The 23,318-nt window shown below is 42.2% G+C and overlaps 1 protein-coding gene across 6 annotated transcripts in view; it reads right to left on the reverse strand.

Moving 5' to 3' along the window:
* caprin2 (caprin family member 2) overlaps window positions 1-18,455 on the reverse strand; it is a 61,094-nt gene extending 42,639 nt beyond the window's left edge. For 5 of the 6 annotated variants that reach the window (XM_060839503.1, XM_060839502.1, XM_060839501.1 and 2 more), the window contains exons 1-11: window positions 18,031-18,455; window positions 16,249-16,308; window positions 13,618-13,704; window positions 11,509-11,747; window positions 10,420-10,502; window positions 10,127-10,279; window positions 7,640-7,686; window positions 6,253-6,618; window positions 6,134-6,172; window positions 2,854-2,985; window positions 1,495-1,570 (exon numbers count right to left, since the gene is read on the reverse strand). In XM_060839503.1, coding sequence (XP_060695486.1) covers window positions 1,495-1,570; window positions 2,854-2,985; window positions 6,134-6,172; window positions 6,253-6,618; window positions 7,640-7,686; window positions 10,127-10,279; window positions 10,420-10,502; window positions 11,509-11,747; window positions 13,618-13,704; window positions 16,249-16,308; window positions 18,031-18,237 — 1,489 coding nt within the window. In that variant the 5' untranslated portion in view covers window positions 18,238-18,455. The remainder of the gene's footprint in view (window positions 1-1,494; window positions 1,571-2,853; window positions 2,986-6,133; window positions 6,173-6,252; window positions 6,619-7,639; window positions 7,687-10,126; window positions 10,280-10,419; window positions 10,503-11,508; window positions 11,748-13,617; window positions 13,705-16,248; window positions 16,309-18,030) is intronic. The other variant, XM_060839500.1, reaches the window with a different exon arrangement.
* Between the last annotated feature and the right edge of the window lie 4,863 nt (window positions 18,456-23,318).

Raw genomic sequence — 23,318 nt, forward strand, 5'->3', positions numbered from 1 at the left:
TCCTGTATTGAGAATTCAAAATAGACAAACTTCAAAAGACAAGTATTCTGGCCATAGGAAGGATTATCCTGACCTAATGTATAGTCAACCTTCCTTATTTTTTTCCCCATAAGGAAAGTGACTCAAGTGCCCATTAGAGGTTTTTTAAAAAGCAACTGACTCAGACAACTAACTGTGTGGAGTTTTCACGTTCTCCCTGTGTCTGCCTGGGTTTCCTCCGGGTGCTCTGGTTTCCTCCCACAGTCCAAAGATGTGCGGGTCAGGTGAATTGGCCATGCTAAATTGCCCGTAGTGTTAGGTAAGGGGTAAATGTAGGGGTATGGGTGGGTTGCGCTTTGGCGGGTTGGTGTGGACTTGTTGGGCCGAAGGGCTTGTTTCCACACTAAGTAATCTAATCTAAAAAAATACTTGCATGTCAACTGACAGAAACAAAAACCCAACAAACTTAGTTGAGGTTAAGACAAAAGGAATTAATAAAGCACAAGTTAATTAGGAAACATGGAAGAGTCAAGGTTGCAGAAGATACGCAGCCTGTTAGCAGTGCAGAGCGGCCAGTCAGTGATTCGAGTGTACATGCTGGCAGGCCAGATGACGGAGGAAGCAAAGTGTGGAAAGTTTGAAAAGGCATTGACTGCTTTGCTTCTAGCTCCTCCCACTGAGTAATATATAATTAAAAAAGAGAAAAGGCCCTTGGAAACTCTAATAATATCCTAGCAGATCCTAGCTCAAGCTTTATATTTTATCAATTTAAAAAAGGGCCATTATGTCACTCTTGGGCTTATCCACCCATTCTATAAGTACAAAACCTCTCAAATCACATGAAAAAAATCAAATCCTCCGACCATTTAGCTGCTGAAAGACATTAAATCTCCATCGCATTCCTTCTGGCAAGCAACAGTTCGCTAAAAATACATAATTAGCAGACACTGCAACACTCCTTTCAGGGGGATTTCTGCCAACTTGTGTCACCTGGAAACAACTCAGTCATTCCTGGGTTAAAAATGCCTAAACAAGTTGAACAGCAAACAAAGAGGAACAAACAAAATATACTTTTGTCTTAATAGCAATTAAATCCACATGGTAGCTTAGCCTGTCACAGCTTTTGATTCTAAGACATTATCATCTCCCCATTTAAACTGCAAGCTTAATTTCTAGTAAATTGGACACATTGAGATCACATGTCAGTAGCAACTGGCACACAGCATAGTAAACTAGGTTAGAACAGGAGACCATATCTGTGTTTGACCAAATCTGTCTCCACTCCAAATAAAGGACACTTCAAGTGTACAATTTGACACTAAATGCAGTGCTACTGCACCATAAAAAGTGGTGTCAACCAAAGACATTGCACTGAACCATTGCAACAGAAAACCAAACTTCTGGATATCCAAACGTAAACGAAGTACAGCTTTAATCAAAATTGCTGCATGTTAAGTCACTTCACTGCAGGTGTAACACATGCATTTCTGGGCCAGAGGGATAAAGGGCTCATACCTGCAGCATTGAGTGATATCGTAGCCTTCTGTGATCCAACAGCACTTTGTGAAGAGTCAGAATCCAGCATAGAATCCTATGAAGTTAATTAAAACATTCGTCAAAATGGAGACCAAAGTTACAATTTTGGTTCTTCACTAGAATTTCTGTATACCACTTATAGAGAGCCACAGAGACTAAAAAACAGCTGTGCAAGACAACCTCAAGTTTTAAGTTAATGTAATTTGTCTCTTAACTGACCTTCAGTGGGAAAGCATGCAAAGGGAAAGGGAAAGATTAATTTAAACAATTAAGATTTAAGTGGATTCTAGAGCGTTGTTACTGTCTTATTGGCTGTGAGGTTTAAAAGACTCAAAAATGTAGTGAGACACATTCAAATTAATTTGTACCAGATAAGTGAATAATGTTAGAATGAAAGAATCAGTGAAACAAATGACAAATGTGAAACGCAAAATATAGGCTGCCATTCAGCCCATTGTACTTATGCTCACCTTTGAAAGAATAGCTCTGAGCTAAAACTAGTCTCCCTTCGTGATCAACCTCCTTATGGTTTTTGAATTCTGGAAGATGAATTCAGGAGTACTCCACCCAAGACCAACTACTTTTGGCCAAGTCTTGACACATGATCACTTCAATTTCTTTGATTAAAGACAAGCAACATTGACAAGGCTGATATTCAATGTCTATCATTCAGTTGCTCAAGGATATGGCAGCTGTCTAATTGCTACATGTCACATAAATGTGGCTGACTCCAAGCACTACACTACTTCAGAACAAAACTAGGAAGCTGCTCATGCCTGTTTCAATTTCACATTTCAGTAAGTCACTAATTTGTCTGACCAAGGTCAGAGTTCAGTATTCATTTGCTACTTTTACAGAATGTCACTTCAAAAATATCACTGCTTTTGTTTCCTAATCTCATTCTTCCTACAACATAACCACCTTACAGCTTAAATTAATTTACCATTTTAACAGCTTATGTCTTACAATTGTTCAATGTTCATGTCATCTAACACTTTTGAAGGTACAGCCAAAATTCAGGTTTCCCAAAAGACCAGAGGACTATTGCTCCATAAGTCCTGACAGCCTGAAAACCAACTATTTGTCACGACTCTGAACTCTGTCCCTTCAATTCCCTGCACACTAATCACTGTCCCTCTAATCCCATGGGCTTTAAATTTTGCTAACATATGTCATTTGAAAATGCCTTTTGAAAGCCTGTACAAACAATGGCACCACCACAACCTCATTTACAAAAAGGAGGAATATGGTCAAAAGGAATAATTCCAAAAATAAAAAAAGGACACTATTATAACACTGGGAGAGAAATCTGCAATGTGCAAAGAAAATTCCACATGCCTGAATGAAGTGACACGTCCCTTGTATCTGGGACATTAGGTCTTGAAGCTTCTGCCTCCTGAGTTCGGGATCCTTTGGCAGTGAGGAGGTCGAGCAGAACTCTGCAGCAGCCTGCTGGACTACCTTCGACACCTAACGAAGGATTAGCCAGTACAGAAGATTAGTCTGCCTTAAAATTCACACCAAGGTGCAAGCTGCTGTTGTCATGCACCTCAAATTACAGCAAATGCTACAAGTAAACATCGTCTGCAGTTACCAGAATTGATAGAATGCAGGTGGCATTGTCAAATGTTCAAAACACTGCCTTTTTTAAAATTCAGAGCCAGTGCTATTGCACTGCCAATAAATGTTCTTATTCCTCCTACAGTTGTAGGAACCAAAGAGGACAATACAAGCAGTTTATGTTACTTCAAATCCCATTTAACTGGGTTAAAATGTACGAGGTAAAAACAATGACTGCAGATGCTGGAAACCAGATTCTGGATTAGTGGTGTTGGAAGAGCACAGCAGTTCAGGCAGCATCCAAAGTGCAGCGAAATCGATGTTTTGGGCAAAAGCCCTTCATCAGGAATAAAGGCAGTGATCCTGAAGCGTGGAGAGATAAGCTAGAGGAGGGTGGGGTTGGGGAGAAAGTAGCATAGAGTACAATGGGTAAGTGGGGGAGGGGATGAAGGTGATAGGTCAGGGAGAAGAGGGTGGAGTGGATAGGTGGAAAAGGAGCTAGGCAGGTAGGACAAGTCCTGGGGACAGTGCTGAGCTGGAAGTTTGGAACTGGGGGGGGGGGGGGGGGGGGGGGGGGGGGGGGGGGGGGGGGAAGAGGGGAGACTGTTGAAGTGTTCCAAGGCTGAAGATGAGGCATTCTTCCTCCAGACATCTGTTGGTGAGGGTGCAGTGAAGGAGGCCCATGACCTCCATGTCCTTGGCAAAGTGGGAGAGGGAGTTGAAATGTTAGGCCAAGAGGCATTGTGGTTGATTGGTGGTGTCCTGGAGATGTTCCCTAAAGCGCTCTGCTAGGAGGCGCCCAGTCTCCCCAACGTAGAGGTGACCGCATCGGGAGCAACGGATACAAGGAATGATATTAGTGGATGTGCAGGTAAAACTTTGATGGATGTGGAAGGCTCCTTTAGGGCCTTGGATGGAGGTGAGGGAGGAAGTGTGGGCACAGGTTTTACTGTTCCTGCAGTGGCAGGGGAAAGTGCCAGGATGGGAGGGTGGGTTGTAGGGGGGGCGTGGACCTGACCAGGTAGTCACGGAGGGAACGGTCTTTGCGGAAGGTGGAAAGGGGTGGGGAAGGAAATATATCCCTGGTGGTGGGGTCTTTTTGGAGGTGGCAGAAATGTCGGCAGATGATTTGGTTTATGCAAAGGTTGGTAGGGTGGAAGGTGACCATCTGGGGCGTTCTGTCCTTGTTACAGTTGGAGGGGTGGGGTCTGAGGGCAGAGGTGCAGGATGTGGACAAGATGCGTTGGAGGGCATCTTTAACCACATGGGGAAGGAAATTGCGGTCTCTAAAGGAGGAGGCCATCTGGTGTGTTCTGTGGTGGAACTGGTCCTCCTGGGAGCAGATACAGCGGAGGCGGAGGAATTGGGAATACGGGATGGCATTTTTGCAAGAGGTAGGGTGGGAAGAGGTGTAATCCAGGTAGCTGTGGGAGTTGGTGGGTTTGTAAAAAAAAAGTCAGTGTCGTCAAGTCGGTTGTCATTAATGGAGATGGAGGGGTCCAGGAAGGGGAGGGGAGGGAGGTGTCAGAGATGGTCCAGGTAAATTTAAGGTCGGGGTGGAATGTGTTGGTCAAGTTGATGAATTCTCAACCTCCTCGCAGGAGCACAAGGTGGCGCCAATGCAGTCATCAATGTAGCGGAGGAAGAGGTGGGGAATGGTGCCGGTGTAATTACGGAAGATCAACTGTTCTACGTAGCCAAAGAGACAGGCATAGCTGGGGCCCATACGTGTGCCCACGGCTACCCCTTTGGTCTGGAGGAAGTGGGAGGATTCAAAGGAGAAACTGTTAAGGGTGAGGACCAGTTCGGCCAAACGAAGGAGAGTGTCGGTGGAAGGGTACTGTTGGGGACGTCTGAAGAGGAAAAAATGGAGGGCTTGGATGCCCTGGTCATGGTGGATGGAGGTGTAGAGGGATTGGATATCCATGGTGAAGATAAGGCATTGGGGGCCGGGGAACAGAAGTCTTGGAGGAGGTGGAGGGCGTGCGTGGTGTCTTGAAATGTATGACGATGCCTTCAGTAGAAAACCTGAAAGAGGATGTTATGGTAGACAGAGACCTGTATAGATTTAAGCATTTCACAGCTGGCTCCATTTGGTCAGTGATGTCAAGTCAGAGACAAGCAAAAGTCTAGGAATTAAGTTTAGCTACAGAATGTCCCTGGAGGTAGTGGACTTTCTCCAAAGAAGGTGCAACACAAGCCATCCAGAACCCTGTTAGGTTTCAATAATCCCCAAACCATTTCTCCAACCTTCAGTGCAAATTCAGCTACCATGCTAATTGGCAGCTGTCAGTGCTGACTAGAACTGAAAACAAGCCATCACAACCGATATGGACAGTGAAATACAGATTCACTTCAGAATCGAAAAACGTAGGGTGCTGGAAAAAGCACAGCTGGTCAGGCAGCAGAGCAGGAGAGTCAACATTGACCGTAAGCTCTTCATCCTGATGTGCTTTCCCAGCACATTTTTTGACTCTGATCTCCAATCCTCACTTCTTCCTAGTTTTTTTTTACTCCAGTTAGGCTCACTTGTCCTTCAATACATGACCTGCACCAACAGTAGGGTGAAGAGCTATTTTGAAAGAGTTAAATGTTGCTGCCCCAAAGTATTATGTCTTAATTCTCCCCTAATTCTAAAAACAATGCTTCCCATTTAAGTCAATTAGTGCTTGAAGTAACAGCAAATAGTCTTTGATCATGTTTTGTTTAAAAGCAATACCACCACTATTTGAAAGTTCCCCTCCAACAATCCAGTGTTGGAAATCAATTGCTGCTCCTTCACTGACAAAAATCGGTCAAAATTCTGAAAATCCCTCAGGACACTGGGAGTGTACCTACAATACTCTGGCAGTTCAAGGCAGCAGCTCAGCACCTTAAAATGCTGGCCTGGCCAGCATCACTACATCCCACAAGTGAATTTAAAAAGCTGGTACTAGCCAAAGCCTTGCCTACACTAAATGCCAACACCCAATTTAGAATGACTGTGCCACCTCCACAAACAAGTGCCATTAACCACCACCACTGCAGTCTGATTCAAGAGCAAATATGTTTCACCCACTTGCTTCACTTCACTTTGTTTTGATGTACGATCCCGTTTCTAAAAAGGGGGGAAAAAAAGGGACCATTAGTCATTACATGCAAGTATATCCTGGCAATCGCAGTCTATCACCTTCTCACCTCTTTGGGTTCAGGCAGAATTCTCTTTGGTTCAGCAGATTCTTTCGGGACAGATGGTGCTTCCCATCTTTTAGTCTCCTGAACTTCAGCATATTGTACATCCCACTTTTTAGGCTGCTCCTCCAACTTTCTATTGTTGACATATTCTGTATCCCTTTTTTTGAGAGGCTCCTCCTGTTTATCAACATACTCATCATCCCACTTGGTTGGGGGTGTTTCCTCATGTTTTCTACTCATGTAATCAGCATCCCATTTTTTGGGAACATCATCTTGCTTCCTGCCAACATACTCGCTTTCCCAGTTCCTTGGTTTTTCAGGCTGTTTTACAGCATAGTCAGTTTTGTTCATGTACTGCCTATTCAAAAACTAGGAAGAGATGAGAAACAGGTTTCATTACATTGTCACTTACTGCTGAGCCAAGCATTGAAAATAATGATGACAAACTCCTGATGGCTAGTCAGCATTCTAGAAAAAGGTAGAGTGCTCACCAGGGGCCATTCAGCTCATTGAATAGTCTAAAGTAAGATATTACTGCTTAGTTACTACAGAGATAAACTCATGTCAGAAGAGTAACTTCACTAACAAAATTAGCCACATTGAGTTCAAACACCTCAAAAATCAGAAGACAATATTTTGACAGACAAACAACTGGAGGTTCAAAGTCTACTGGTCATTAATTTCTTACTCGGCTCACATTACCCCCAAAACACTGGCGGGATAAAGCTGTGTATGCAATCCTGGGAGACAAAAAGTGACCACAAGTCCCAGATTTGTGAAGTTAGATACAGATATTTGAATGTGTACCAGGCAAAAAAGTTAAATTTTTTCACATTAAAGAATTCGCATTAAACTTAGAGGAATCATTCTAGTGGATATCAGCCACTGCTCAGCAACAGAAATTGCTCCCGTTTCAGAACTGTAGGTTTGAAAGTCTTAAAGACTAACAAATTCAGCTGACATCAAACCATCTGATAGCACTGTACTACTGTCTTGCCATGTTGATCATTTTGGCCACCCTTCAAGATAAGATTCATGATATGTCACAGACCAAGAGCAGAAAGGTTTTCTAATAGCCTGGCCAATGGTCCAACAACAAAAAAAAAGTTTTCCCTCATTCGTTGTAAATCTTGCGATGTGTAAACTGGCTGCTGCATTTCCAAAGTGGAGACTCCAGTTAAAAATAAAATTTGTGGCTATTAATTGCTTTTGACCGCCAAGGCACTATGTTAAAATACATTAGTGTGCCATAGCTCAAAATCACTGATTTCATCACTAGACAGAGCAACAAAAGGCAGCTGAAGTTACTGCATAGCTGTTTTTAACAAATGCTTTCACATTGCAGTCTAAAAGAGGCTCAAAGATGACTTGAGGAAAATCAAAACTGTACCTCTCTTGGCTGCACATCATTGGAGCATAAAAAATGTAGATCAGATTCTGTAATGAAAACAGCACAATCAGGAATGTTAACATGTGCACATTTGCTTTCAAGACTAAGAAGTTAAAACCTCAACTTATAGAGCGTCTAATAGCTGACTTTTGACCTCCCAAGGTAAATCATGCTTTTGAAATTTGCTCCATCATTCAGAAGCTCTGAAACCACTGTTTAAAAATGGGCTCACTTCTGTAAACAGGCTGAGTAGAGTACAGAAACCTACAAACGAGGGCAAGGAATCCTAAGGCATGGTCACTATGACTGCTTAATTTAGCTGCTCAAAATGTAATTGCAAGGCATACCCAGGTGTAATAAAAAAGGAGAAAGTGAGGACTGCAGATGCTGGATTCCTGAAGGGCTCATGCGCAAAACGTCGATTCTCCTGCTCCTTGGATGCTGCCTGACCTGCTGCACTTTTCCAGCAACACATTTTCAGCCCAGGTGTAATAAGCCCAAGGGACAGAAACACCTGAGGCATCAATAACTGGGCACCAAAACTCTGTATTCACTAAATGCTAAACACAGAAGTGGAGGAGATAATAAGCAATCCTAAACTTTTACTTGCTATGCAAAAAAAAAGTAGGCTACAGACACAAGTGCTGAAATATGACCAATTGCAAAATCAAACCCTACATGTGGTTTTCACTTCCCACTAAATAGCAACTTGTTCATTTCAGTGAGAGTAAACAAGTTTCTTAACATGCACTTAAGCCAGAGCTGCAACTTCTCCCCAGCTTTAAAAATGTGTGCTATATCAATGACAAGCATCCAAAAGAAACAGGATGCACATGACAAGATATCAAGCTCCAAGCTAACACTTTCCATTATCGGTCTACACAGCGTTAGATCAGGGAGCTGCTCAAAAGATCAGAAATTTCTTCCACTTCCAAATGCTTTCCCATTGTAATATCTACGCACCCACTCAGCAAGACAGTTCTTAAATGACTGCTAGTACAGATGTTCTCTACAGAAACCTATACAAATTTTAAACCAACTAACCAAATAAAAATACACTAATATTCCTTGCTGCTAAATTGCTACTTCCCACAAGGATATGAAAAAGAAATATTACTGCATGGATTAAGGACAGCTCTTCCTGACTGTATTTTATCTACCTTAACAGTGCCATCTAAACCAGTCTTCTGCCCAAAAGGTTGGCTATAAATTCAAATTTCCTCCATCTACTGGAAGTAAAACATCCCATCACACAAATGTGAATAACATTCCCAGAAAAATGCAACATTATAGAAACCTGGAGGGTATATGGAACTCATTTGGTTATACACACTAAGAGTGTGACCTGACTAGCAATAGTTTCTCCACCCCTTTCATTAAAAAGGCAGGGGATGGGAACCAAGTAATTTTAATCAAGCTGTGAACAAGTGCCCTACTTACACACAATTCAAGGACAGATCCACCATAGAACTAATTGTACTAAGAAAAACTGTGGTGATAGCTTGCCACTCAACAATGACAGCACCCCCCACTGACAGCTAAAGTTTACTGTCCTCTCCCAGAAAGTTAACTGAGTGTTGGGCTTACAGACAAGTTCTGCAGATAAAGTCATGCATGCTTGTATTGATTTAATATCCCAGCAAGATACCAAGAGGCTGATTGGATGGTCAGATGTGTTCAAACAGTATAGAAGCAGAGAATCTTGAAGTTGATTGCTACGAAAATTTGAAAAAGATGGCTCAGATATAGTGGCTGCATTTACAGGTCATGGGGGTGGAGCAGAGAAAGAAGGTCAATTAACTCATCTTGTGTCCATGATCAGTGTTAATAACTGAACTGGGCTGCCAAATTCATTCCAACAATACATACAAGAATCCAAAATTAAAACCTAATAGGCCATCAGGTGCTGATTTCAGCAACAGGAGGGGAGGGGCAGACAAGTCACATTAGTCCTTCACATCAGGCTGAAGGCATCTCCAAACTAAAAGGTTCCAAAATAAAAGTAGGCCAGGAGACTGCATCTACATTTTGTTCGACAATAGACATGTTTATATATACTGTGACATCAACTGTTCAGGTGGGACTTTAACTCAGACCACCTGATTCTAGAGGCAGGGACATTACCATTGTACCACAAAAGCCTCCCGCACACCCCCAAAGACATGTTTCTGCCATATACAAACATTTCCTGTTCAATTTAAATCCATCCTTGTTAACAAGCCCCCATGTCTACAGATCATCTCCACATCCTGCTGAACCTAACTAGACTTCTACAAGCCCTCAAAACAAGAGGTTTCATGCGCCACATTCAAGTTTAAACATTCCCAGATTACAGAATTTAAACTACTGAATAAAGAGGGCTGTAAACAAAATAAATCCTCCTGGATACTGGTGTTCTGCGGTTTCTGCAGAACTAATATACAATTTCACAGATGAAAACAGATTCAAAAAGGATCTAGTGTTACTTCTGCCACCACAAAAACTTACCAGCATCCTTTCCAGATAGGGTCTTGGAAGTTACTTGTACCTCTTTAATTTTATCATCTTCAACATCATCCAGCAAACCATTGTGAGGGACAGGAATACTATCAAAGTAGGCACAGTTCAATAGTCTGCTTATTGTTTCCTTCAAGTGTTTATCTAGAAGAAACAAAATAGCATTTTACATCATGAGTCTCAAAATTCTGAAAGTGCAGTGTATTCACGGTAATATCTGAATGCCAGGTTCTATATACAATGGCAGCCCACCCTCATTTAGAACAGAGCAAGTTTGAACTTACAGGTGCTACCAGCCACTATTTTATCACTTCCTTCCAACAGGTCCCACATTTGATTTGACACCAATTCAACCTGATCTTCAAGACTGAAAACAAAACAAAAAAAATTCAGATAAATCAAGGCCTTTGTTTTCTGCCCAGAATAGGAGGCAGCCTACTATGAACAATACCTCACTGTTATTTGAAGGCATGTCATTCAATGCACCCTCAATCCGAGGTAGCAGCAATGCAGTTTAATTCCAAACAGAGGTACTTTTATAGATGCTTGGGTTATCAAAGGCATTATTGCCAAGCCCATCAAAAACCCTTCTTGCACTTACTGAAGAAATATTAAGAAATGAGGACACCATAATGCAGAGTTTTCTTACTACAAATTTAAGATTAGCAATATATTAAAAAAAAGAGGGACAGTGTGCTAAGTACACCGGCATCCCAAGACCCACTCCAATTGATGGCAATTCCAACATCCTTCAGCCTCTAAACATAAGTCAACGTACCAGGGCAAAAACTATCACCACTATCTAGAATGGTCAAAGAAAAGAAATCCCTTCCAAAGGCATATTCCCAGAAAAATTGCAAGCAAATGAAAGGTCTCTTGGACCAGGTAGTCAACTAAGACCTATTCTAACCCTTTGCTGTACTCCACACTGGCTACATCAAGATCAACATCAAACTGGTCTTAAATAAGTTACCCAAGTGTCATCATGATATGGGCTGGGTGCTAGCAGGTGGGACTAGATTGGATTGGGATATTTGGTCGGCATGGATGGGTTGGACTGAAGGGTCTGTTTCCATGCTGTACATCTTTATGACTGTGTGTCACGGCAGCCAACCTATAATTCTTGGCTCAAGTTCATGCAGCTCAATTTTATATCGTTAAATCCACACTGTTTACATTCAAAAGCACAGACTTTGATTTGTCATCTACACAGTTCAGAGATCCATTTTACCAGGCCGTTGACAGTCAAGAACCTAGATCCTGAGCCATTAAACAGACTGAACACAGGGCAACTAATAACTGTCAGTGGTAACTATCCAGCAGATGATAGATTAAAAAAGACACTGCAGACGAAGTATCAAGTCATTACTTACGACATTCTTTCATCCCTTTCAGGGCAAACAAGTTTACAGAAGTCCTTGAGGAGGCTGATTTCCTTTCGAGAAATAATAAATGCACCATTAATGCCATCTCGGAAGTCATTTTGAACATGCTCCTGCTTGAAGTTCTCCAGTACATATTTAACATGCAATACTGTACGAAGGCGTCTCTTCTCCATCTCTGTCCTCAGTAGTTGCTCACGTCGTAAAGTTTTCTTTTGTGCTTTTAGCAGCTGCTCAGAACAAAACCAGACAGACCTATCAATTAAGTTTAGATCAAGGGCTGTTGCTGCCTTTCATTAGGACTATTTAGCTAACTAACCACATCAGATCAAGAGGATCAGGTGATAGAATATAGAATACAGCACAGATTAGGCTCTTCAGCCCTCAATGTTGCACTGACCTGTGAACTAATTGAGCAAATCCATGTGCTCATCCAAGGATTGTTTAAATCTCCCTAATGTGGAGTTAACATTGGGGTCCCCATCCAGGAGAAAGATATAAATAGAAAGCAGGAGACAATAGCTTCGCTTCACTTGGAGGTCGCCACTGATGACGTTACCTAGCCAGGTAATGAAACGTCTGGATATCAAACCTACAGTTCAGCGAGCAAACGTACACCCTAAACATACAGGATGAGCTACAAACCTTCACAAACCTTGCATGTCTCTATCAAATCCCCCCAGCTGCCTTCTTTCCAATGAGAAAGAACCTAATTCTCTCAGCCTTTCCTCTTAAGATCTTCCCTCCAGAGAAGGCAACATCCTGATAAGTCTCCTCTGCACCTTTTCCAATCCTTCCTTTAATGGGGCAACCAGAACTGTACACAACATTCCAAGTGCAGCTGCACTAGCGTTTTGTACACTTGCAGCATGACATTATGGCTCTGGAACTCAACCCCTCGACCAATAAAAGCTAACTCATCATATTGCCTTCTTAACAGCACTATCAACCTGGGTGGCAACTTTCAGGAACGCACATGGACTCCAAGATCCCTCTACACACCCAGACTACCAAGAATCATTCCATTGACCCAGTATTCTGCCTTCCTGTTATTCTTCCCAAAGTAAAATCACCTCATTTATCTACAATGAATTCCATTTACCATCCCTCAGCCCAATTCCTCAGTTTATCAAACTTCTCCAGCAACATTCTTCCACACTGTTCACTACTCCACCAACTTTAGTGTCATCTGTAAACTTACTAACCCATCCACCGATGCCTGCGTCTAAGTCATTTAGAAAAATGTTAAACAGCAGAGGTTCCAAATCAAATCCTTGTGGCACACCACAAGTAACTAGACTCCAGGCTGAATATTTTCTGTCAACCACCATTCACTGTCTTTTTACAGAAAGCCAGTTTCTAACCCAAAATGCTAAATCAGCCTCAAACCCCACACCTCTGCATTTTCTCCAACAGCCTACCATGTGGAACCTTATCAAAGGCTTAAAAGGTAAACACAATTTAACCTGCACTTATTCACTACAGTTTGAAGTATCACAACAGCTTCACTGTACTTTTGTTCTGGAAGATGGGAAGAGGGGGAAGGAAAGGAGAAAAGTACAATTTTTTTAAAAATCCACATCCATTCATCTTGATAAAGGATATGTTGTTAAAGGCAATAAATTGTAATGAGTTAAAAATGGTGCTGGGACAATTTCAAATGTCAAGGTCACAAGGATTAGCCAAATTAAACAGCAGTAACTAGTTTTAAAAAAATCTGAAAGTCTCTGTAGTCATCCAAGATCTGCCAGGTACATCTTTGTTCAATTCACTTCTGCAAGCATGATTGTTATCTGGTAGTGATGCGAATTTAACAAAATTGCTTAAGTCAGTTGGAATTTTACATCAAAATAGCAAATTTGCACAAGTCCAATTTGCCAACTGGAGTGGAGGCAATTTAAACTAGATTGAGTGTTAGTAATTAGCATCAATTTAGTGCCATTAACCAATTAAGAGGTTTTAGCTATTCCATTTCCAACAGATGAACTTCACCTCTCCAAGTGACAGGCTTGAAATTCTAACACTGTTCACCTCCAATGCTTCTAAAGCAGCCCCGTTCCCTCCCCGCAAAACCATTAGCAGCAAGGGTGAAGATCTTGCCTCTTGGTTGAGTGCAACAAAGGTTTTCTGCAGCTCCTTAGCAAACTCCAGATTATGAATTACTTCTTCATATTTGGCCACAGCATCCTGTGAAAGACATTTGTGCATTATGGTTCAGGCATTGTTAAAAATTCAGACTAGACATCAAGGATTTAAGTTTTGCTTACAATAGCCAGTTTAATGAATAGTTGAATAACTGTACACTTACATTTAAAAACAAACTTCTGGTACCAACCTGAATGTTCTCTCAAAAACAATTCGAGAAATGGGTAACGAAGTTGATTTACAGTAAAATCTTGGCTTCTTACCAGGTATTTTGCTACCACATTGACATTCTAACTAAACAATCCAGTACAGAACTCAAATTACTAAGTGATAGTGTCATGAGAGCTCAAATCTTTTGATAGGGGTAGGAAGGGGCAAAAATCTTGTTATCTTAATTGTTTTAAGACCTCTTCATAAATTCTTCACTCCATGTATCAAATTCTCATGCATTCACTAAAGGCATGACCAAAATGCTGCAATGCAATTCATCTGGGAAAGGAGCAACTGTTTCTCTTCCTTTGCTTCCTCCTGCAATATTGCAACACCAATTTTTTTTGGGGGGGGGGGGGGGGGGAGGAGAAGAGGGGGAAGGAGTGGGGAACAATATTATAACAAGAAAACCTTTCAGAGATTATGTTTTGGATGCATGCTGGATTTTTGCTCATGCCTCTTTGCCCAAATTCTCAAACTCAGATTGCAACTTTATAGAACCAGCTGTTCCAACCATCTGAAAAGGGATGAGCAAGTCAGGAGGTGTTGATAAACATGCATTTAAGAGTTCATACTGCAAAGTTACAATGGGTGCTGAAAGCTCCACCTAAAGCTTGAGACAGTTAAAATTATGCTTCATATCTACATCCAATTTACACTAGCATAGCCACAATAATTTGCTAGTTTAATTAATGCAGCTGACAACACCGGACAAACATTTCAGGAAGCATTGCAAAAAGCAAATTTAAGTTTTAACACTAGTTCACTTTAAAATTCCATTTCCCACCTCAGATTCCTCTAGTGTGGGGAGGGGGTGCCACTCAGCCCATCAAGTCCACACTAACCCTAGAAACAGCATCCCCCAACCCCTGTAATCCTGCATTTCTGTGGCTAACCCACCTTGCCTGTACATCCCTTGAAAGGTCTCTTGAAAAACATTTTCTAAGTCAGCCTGTTCAGAGATACTACTAGACATTTCTGGAGGAGTGGGACTTGTAACCAGGCCTCCTGGCTCAGAATCTTCTATCTTAAATGCTGTTATTGCTTTGACTGCAACCAAGAAAATTTACATTCAGTTTCTTCAAGAGTAGACAAGCAAAGGTGTCCTTACTATGAAATGTAATCCAACAAATTTTTAATTGATTCATTTTTATGAATCATTTTTCCATTCAAATATGGAAACGAATGCTGATTGGAAAGATCATGTTAAAGCCAGAGACAAAGTAAAGGTGTTTGGAGGGGGATTCTAGGCCACTTAAGGCTTAGCCACCACAAAGACAGTGGCAATCTGAGATACACTCAAGGCCAGAATTTGGAGGCTGGTAGGAGTGGTAGAGCAGTGATGCCAAAACAATTTTAAATAAGGATACAACTTTTTAAGCTTCAGATGGCACCAATGTGCACGAGCACAAGCTGATTGCTTAACAGAACTGAAAAGTCCTTCCTTTCCAATTTAAGGAACTTAAGTTCCCTACCCCTCCAAAGGGTCTATCCTAGACTCTAATCCATGTTATCCATATGTTGGATCATGACTTCAGATGTCACATGACACCCAGCTCCATTTTGCCAGAACCTCTTGAGTCAGTATTTCCAATGTCAGTACTCCAGACAAAAAATTCCTCCAACTGAAAGTCAATTATATTTAGCCCTTCCCTCAAACTCCAATCCCAATATCAGGCTTCACAATTTCAGCATCCTAACTCACCCCCTCCCCCAGAATGTCTCAACCCCATATTCCATTCCATCTGCTTTTACCCCCAGACTCCATCCTTTGTGGGACAGCTGCAAGACACTTAGCAATTTTAAGACTCTTTTGGTGCAAACTTCACGGAGACAAATTCATCCACGTTTTCATCTTTAAAATGCAGAGTCATCCAGACTCCACCCATATTTTACTAACCCCACTGATTTATTTCTGTACAAGAGAATCTCATGTGACATTCCAATGGGACATTCCAATGGTCTCAGGTCTTGATCATAATTTTGGTTCTTTTGTCCAAAGGTTCATGCGATGGTCAAATTTTGACCAATTCAAGCCAGAGTGTAGCGCTTTAGGGTACTTTAATCTCAAGAATATGCTATACAAACCAAACTGGTTTTGGGCAGCAGAATCTCAGATGTTACAAATTGAGATTAAAGGGTGGGAGGGGTCAGTGTTAAACATCGTACATAGAAACAATCAGCTTTTTCAGCTTGAAAAGAAAAACATCTAAATCTGGTTTCATACAGCAAGATCACAGCCACCATTACAGTAAAAGCAAGCAATGCAGTACTTGGACAGTACAGCTCAATTCAACAGTAAATTGAATGGATCTAAAGAATTATCAGTTTGAGAGTTTACCAGCTTTTAATATTAAACAATTGAAATTTGCATACCAACTGATCCTGATTGAGTTCTTCTCTGTTTAGGCGTTCCTTATAGTCATCCAGTTTTGCCTTTTTAAAAAAGGAAAGACCACCGTAAGGTCATGCATTGCAAATATTTTGACTCAACCTTATAAAGGGTGAATCAACTGCATTTCTAGTGCTTATATACACAAAATATACTCCATTAGAGTCAAATTCACATAGCGTGGGAACCTTCCCCAAACTAGACTAGGCCCACGTGCCTGCATTCGGGCCATATCCCTCCAAACCTTCCAATGCAAATACTTATCCCAATGTATTTTACATGCTGTAGCTGTTCCTGCAACCACCACTTTCTTTGCCAGTTCATTCACAAACCACCCTGTGCAAAAAACATTATCCCTCAGGTCCCTTTTAAAATCTCTCTCCTCTCACCTTAAAGATGCATCACCTTGTTTTGAACTGCCCCACATGGGGTGGGGGAAAAAAAAAAGACCCTGTCTCTTCACCTTATCCATTCCCATGATTTTAAACACCCTTATTAAAAAAAGTCAGCCCTCAATCTCGTGTTACAGTGAGGAAAGTTCCAGTCTATCCTTATTTCGCTCACCCTCCATTCTGAGCAACATTGTGGTAAATCTTTTCTGAACCCACTCCAGTTTTTTATTCTTCGTATAATAGAGAAACCAGAGGCCTCATCAAATCCTCTCCAACCTCAACATGATTTAACATCTTCTATACTTAAGGAGTGAGCAATGAAGCAGAGTACTAAACTCCTTAACCACCCTGTGACATTAAGAGATGTCTGACCACAAGTCATCTTCACTCAATCTCACAATACAACTTCAATGTCAAGGGAGGTCACTTACTATCCATTAGAGGTCAGGGTGTAGGGTGCATTACATGCTTGACTCCAAGTGGGCAATGGCAATCTATCGCTTCATAGATTTGCAAAAAAAAGTCACAGAAAAGCAAATAAGCAAGTTTCGACGGTAGGCGAAGTTACATTACTAGTGTCCAAAAAAAAGTGTCATATCTACGTAAAGAAAATGAGTTACTAATAAAATTATTTTTGCACCTTGGAAAAGCGATTGCAAAAGCTCAGGTTCACCTGGAGCAGAGAGGTTAAAAACTAGCATTTCATTGTGCGTATGGAAACTTATTGAAAATTTAAAGCCAAGGCAAAGGTCATGTTTCCCCATTTGAAACTACGCATTTTGACTGCTGGCGATACGATTTTACACCGTTGAGAGATGATTGGGGCAATGAATGCAACTAAGGGCTTCCCTATCCAACTGCAACACCGACTGTTCTTAAAACAGCCCCAGGCGCTGGGGTCTCCAATGTTATTTCGTAAGCGCCAGGCTCAAAACGGGACATTTGCTTCGTCGCTATGCAACGAAACGGGGGGGGGGGGGGGGGAAAGAAGGATAAAACAGCAAATATTGAGCACTCCAGGTTGAGGTGAAAATCCAACTGCGCAATTTGGGCGCTGTCCTTTTAAGGAAACATAGGAAAGTATCATGAAGGTACTCATACCGTTAAAAGCTGCACGGATTGAAAAAGAAAAATAGAAGGTGAAAGATCAAAAATGAATGCAAACTTTAAAAGTTGAATGGTATGGGGGGAGGGGGGGAAAGGAATGAGTGCAGGGGAGAACAAGACAGGCACAGATGATGGTGTAACCCAATGCAGTTAGACTGCAGCAAGGGCTGTGCACTGCAGACTATCCAGGAGCATCTCATGGATTCAGCGCCAGTAGGTTAGTGAGAGAGAGAGAGAGGGGTGCGGTGCAGAGTGCTTTCCTGTTACCTTCCTTTTCTCAATATTCCGGATCTTATGCTTGAGGCAGATCATGCCATTCTCCAGGTACGTCTCGTACGCCTGGTACTGGCTGTTGGCGGCTGCCAGAGCCTGGATGAAGGGGGCCGGCCCCTGAACCGCGGGCCCTCCGGCACCGCCGCCACCGTGACCACCTTCACCGCTGGAAGGCGACCTCTTATCGGTTTTCATCTTCATCTCTGCACCGCTGCTAACTCCGGATTCCCGAGCGAGCACAAAAGCTGCACCATGGGAGGGAGGGAGTCAACACATGAGGGGGGAGGCGGCGGCTGTCCGGTTACCGGTGCCTGCCCTCTGCTGCATCCTCCGCCCGCCGCTTCTGGCCCGAGCTCCGGCTCGCGCCGCCGCTTTTATGTCACCGAATCCTGGGGTGTTTTTTTTTCTCTCCCTGCCCAGCACCACGTTCCATTGCGTCCCGCGACGTTCCAATCACACGGCGCGCGCTCCCTCCCACCCACCTCCCAGGGACATCCATCGCTTCCCATTGCAGCCGGTGCCGGAGGCGGCGGCACGCTCTTTGCACGAAGAGTCTCGCGACCGAAACAAAAGGAACCTTTCAGCAACGCGCCGATCTTGTGAAACGTTCTCGGTGTCACTTATTGCAAATATCTGCACGAACATACACGCGGTCCCCCTCTCTCTTTCTCCCTCCCACTCTACAGCCTTGTTTTATTTCCAGCCCCGTCCCTCCGCGCGCGGAGATTGTTGCAACGTGCACACTTCCAATCGACAGGGATGCACAACGTTGCATTGCCCAAATGTTTGTTGTGATATTGGATGGAGATTGCGTTCGTGCATTGGCTTTGCACTGTTATGTGGGCATTCCATCGCGCAGCCGTCGCGTTTCGCTGTGTTTACTGTCGGGGGCATCATAGTTAAAACGGATCTTAAAGTGCAAGGTGCACACTTGCTCTGTAAACAAAAGGAGACATTTCGGACAGTCTGCTGTTTGTCCCGTTTCTTGCACTAAATCAAAAAGTCCTGGAGAAATTCAGCCGGCCTGACAGTATATGTAGAGGGATACACAGATTTAACGTGACCCTTGGAATTGCATTTTGATATGACGAGATTGAGGAAGATCAGTATGTAAATCCAAGGGTTAGAGCTGCAAAAAATGTGCTGTTATTTAAAGGGACAGGTTTAAATGCAAAGACAAATGGTTCCATTTGTAAATAATCATCACGTGATGACATCAATTGTATCAAAATAGGCCTTTGCGTCATTCACTGACACGTGATAATGAGCGTTCAAAATAATAGTTTGTTGCGCCAAGTTGAACAATGCCATTATCTGTATCAAGCAATTGCAAAGAATGGGAAAGTGCGGACCTGTTGGTAATAATAAATACATTTTGTAATATTCACCCATTTTTTTTCCTAGCCCATATAAAGAGAGCCCTGAGTATCCCCATATTGTTTCTTTTTCCTAATAAACTGTTTCACAACTGGCTGAAAGATACTTAAGTCACAATTCCAACTTTCCAAACTCTTCACCCACCCCAAAAAGTTCCGCTTCAACTATAAACGTTTTGCTGTTGACATGACAAATGGTTTTCCCTGTTTTCTTCCCAAAATCAATGATCCTTCCCTTCATCAATAGAACACGAGAGCATCATAGGAGTGGCAGAAGGTCAGTCGGTCATTCGAGGCTACAACATTATTCGACAAGTTACACGGATTGGTGATACCGACAGAAATGCAGAATCTGATAGCCAATACTAAGGAACACTTGACATTTCAAAAGGATATGGCAGAAAGGAAAAGAGGTGGAGGTAGTTATTCTCATAAACAAGTACAACTGTGAGAAATTGCTACACCCACCAGTATAAATCACAAAATAATGGGAGCTCATAAGAAAGGTAGTGGAATAACCATGGGCAGTTGTAATATTTGTGCAGTTTGGCCAAATCAAAAATAACCTTCAGAATGACTTCATTGAGTGCATTGAGCAGCTAAAGCAAAGCATTGTCCCCTCGGGGGGGCGGGGAGAATAAGACTGGTGAAGTAAATAGAGAAAGATTTTGAACAAATATTTCATCCTGATCTTCATGGCAGAATGTATCAAAAGCAAGTTCAGCTATAGTATCAAATCAAGAGATAAAGGGAAAGTGGAACTTTAATAATGAACATTATAGAAAACAAAATCTAGGCAAACTAGTGAGACTGTAGACCGACAAGTGTTCTGGATTTGAGGCCCTGCTTACTGAGACTTTAAAAGACTATAGAAATAGTGAACACATTGGCTGTAACCTTCCAAAGATTCTGAAAAGTTTTTAGTGCATTGGAAAACCATATGTGTTTAAATCAAACAGAGACAGAAAATAGAAAATTATAGGTAAAGTTGTCTAACATTTATTGTTGAGAAATGACAAGAATTTGAGATTAAATCAGTGATAGCAGGACAGTCAGAAAATTGTACAGCAATCAACCAGAGTTAGCATTTTATATTGAATGGGCAACATTCATCAAATTAATTCGAGAGCTTTGAGGATGCAAAAATCAGGATCATGTGTATATTTGGACCGTAATGCTGCTCTCACTATTTTAGACTGTACCAGAGGAGTAAGGGATCGAGACATGTTTTGGACCCCAATTTTTAAATTGTATTCCTATCCCCACCAGTTATTAGAAGTTTGACCCAAAGAATCTGCATGGTTACAGAGACAGGTTAAGTGAGCAGCTAAGCGTTTGGCAGATGCTGCATAATGTGAGAAAATATGAGGTTATCCGTTTCACTGGAACAAACAGAAAAACAAAATGTTAATTACATATGTGACAAGTTATGTGAAAAGCAACTGCAGAAGGTTGCACTACAGGAGGATCTGGCTGTTTTTAAACATGAAACAATCCCTACAGTGTGGAAACAGGCCATTTGGCCCAAGTCCACCCAGACCCATTCCCCTATCCTACATTTACCCATGGCAAACACATCCCTGAACACTATGGGAAATTTTGCATGGCCAATCCACCCAACCTGCACATCTTTGGATTGAGGGAGGGAACCCACACAGACATGGTGACAATGTGCAAACTTCACACAGTGACCCGAGGCTGGAATCAAACCCAGGTTCCTGTCACTGTGAGGTAGCAGTGCTACCCACATGAATCACAAAGTATTAGCATACAGGTACAACAAATAATTAGAAGGCTAATGGAGTGTTGGCCTTTACTGCAAAAGGGATGGAGTATAAAGGTAAGGAATACAGAGTTTTAATGTGACTGCATTGCACATAGTCATTGCTTCCTTATTAAAGGACTGGCAGACTTGAATTGGAGGCAGTTCAGCAAAGTTCACTAGCTTAATATCTGAGATGATGAAACTGACTATTGAGGTGGGATGGGGAATATTGGACCTGCACTAACTGATATAGGAGGTGAGCTTACTGATTCTGAAGGGGCTTGATGGGGTGTGGTGAGTTCTAAAATTAGGAAGCGCATTTTCAGAATGAGAAGTTGCCCATGTAAGACAAATGAGGAGGAAAGTTTTCTCACAGTGGTTTGTGAAATCTTTGCAATTCTCTACCTCTGTGAGAGCTGCGTGGGCCAGGTCATTTCACTCAATATTCAAGGCAGAGAGAAATCCACCTTCAAGGGGAATCAAATGGACGGGGCAGGGGCAAAGTGGAGTTGAGGCCAGGATTTGACTACCATGAACTTGTTAAATTGGACAGTAGACTCAAGGGACTGTATGCCTCACTTTTGCCCCACCTATTTCCTGTGTTGTTATATTCTTAAAAGACCATGGATGGATATTTACATCAACTCCAACTCCCCACTCTATTTCTATGTCTCCTTCAGAGACAAATGATCAATCAAGCCCAGCCTATTCATAGAATGAGTATCCACAGCGCTCTGGAGTATACAATTCCAAAGATTTGCACCCTTTCAAGTAGAGGAATGTCTCCTCAGTCCATAAGAGCATAAGACACAGGAACAGAAATTAGGGCATTCAGCCCATTGAGTCTGCTGTGCCATTCAATCATAACTGATAAGTTTCTCAACCCCATTCTCCCACTTTCTTCCCATAGTCAAGAACTTATCTATCTCCGTCTTAAATATACTCAATGACCTGGCCTCCACAGCCTTCTGTGGCAATGAGTTCCATAGATTCACCACTCTCTGGCTGAAGAAGTTTCTCCTTATCTCCGTTTTAAGAGGTCTTCCCTTTACTCTAAGGCTGTGCCCCTGGATCCTAGTCACTCCCACCAATGAAAACATCTTCCCAACATCTATGCTGTCCAGGCCACTCAGTATTCTGTATGTTTCAATTAGATCCCCCTTCATCCTTTTAAACTCCATCAAGTATAAACCCAAACTCCTTAAACGTTCCTCATATGTTAAGCCCTTCATTTCTGGGACCATTCTCGTGAAAGTCCTCTGAACACGCTCCAGGGCCAGTACATCCTTCTTGAGATGTGGGGCCCAAAACTATACACAATGCTCCAAATGTGGTCCAACCAGAGCCTTTTAGAGCCGCAGAAGCATGTCCCTGCTTTTATATTCAAGTCCTCTCCAAAGATATTCTATCATTGCATTTGCCTTCCTCACTACTGATTCAACCTTAAAGTTTACTTTGAGAGAATCCTGGACTAAAACTCTAAAGTCTCTTTGCACTCCAGACTTCTGAATTTTCTCCCCATTTAGAAAACAGTCCATGCCTCTATTCTTCCTACCAAAGTGCATGACCTCACACTTTCCCTCCTTGTACTCCATCGGCCACTTCTTTGCCCACTCTCCTAAACTGTCAAATCCTTCTGCAGCATTCCCACCTCCTCAATGCTATCTATCCCTCTACCTATCTTTGTGTTATCTGCAAATTTAGCCAGAGTGGCCTCAGTTCCTTCATCAAGATCGTTAATATATAAAGTGAAAAGTTGTGCCTTGTGGAACACCACTTGTCACTGGCTGCCATATTGAGAAGGACCCTTTTATACCCACTCTCTGTTTTCTCCAGACAACCAAGCTTCTATCCAAGCTAGCACATTGCCTCTGACACCATAGGACCTTATCTTACTCAGTAGCCCTCTGTGTGACACCTCATCAAAGGCCTTCTTGAAGTCCAGGTAGATAACATCCATTGGTTCTCTTTGCTCTAACCTGTTCATTCCTTCTTCAAAGAATTCTGACAGATTTGTCAGGCATGATCTCTCCATGATGAAACCATGCTGACTTTTTCCTACTTTACCTCTGGGACCCTCTCTGATTCCTGAAAGATCTTCATCTCACTATCTCTTCAGCAATCTCCCTTAGAAGTCTGGG

Source organism: Hemiscyllium ocellatum, chromosome 19 (genome assembly GCF_020745735.1).
Source record: "Hemiscyllium ocellatum isolate sHemOce1 chromosome 19, sHemOce1.pat.X.cur, whole genome shotgun sequence".
In the NCBI taxonomy this organism is placed as follows: Eukaryota; Metazoa; Chordata; class Chondrichthyes; order Orectolobiformes; family Hemiscylliidae; genus Hemiscyllium; species Hemiscyllium ocellatum.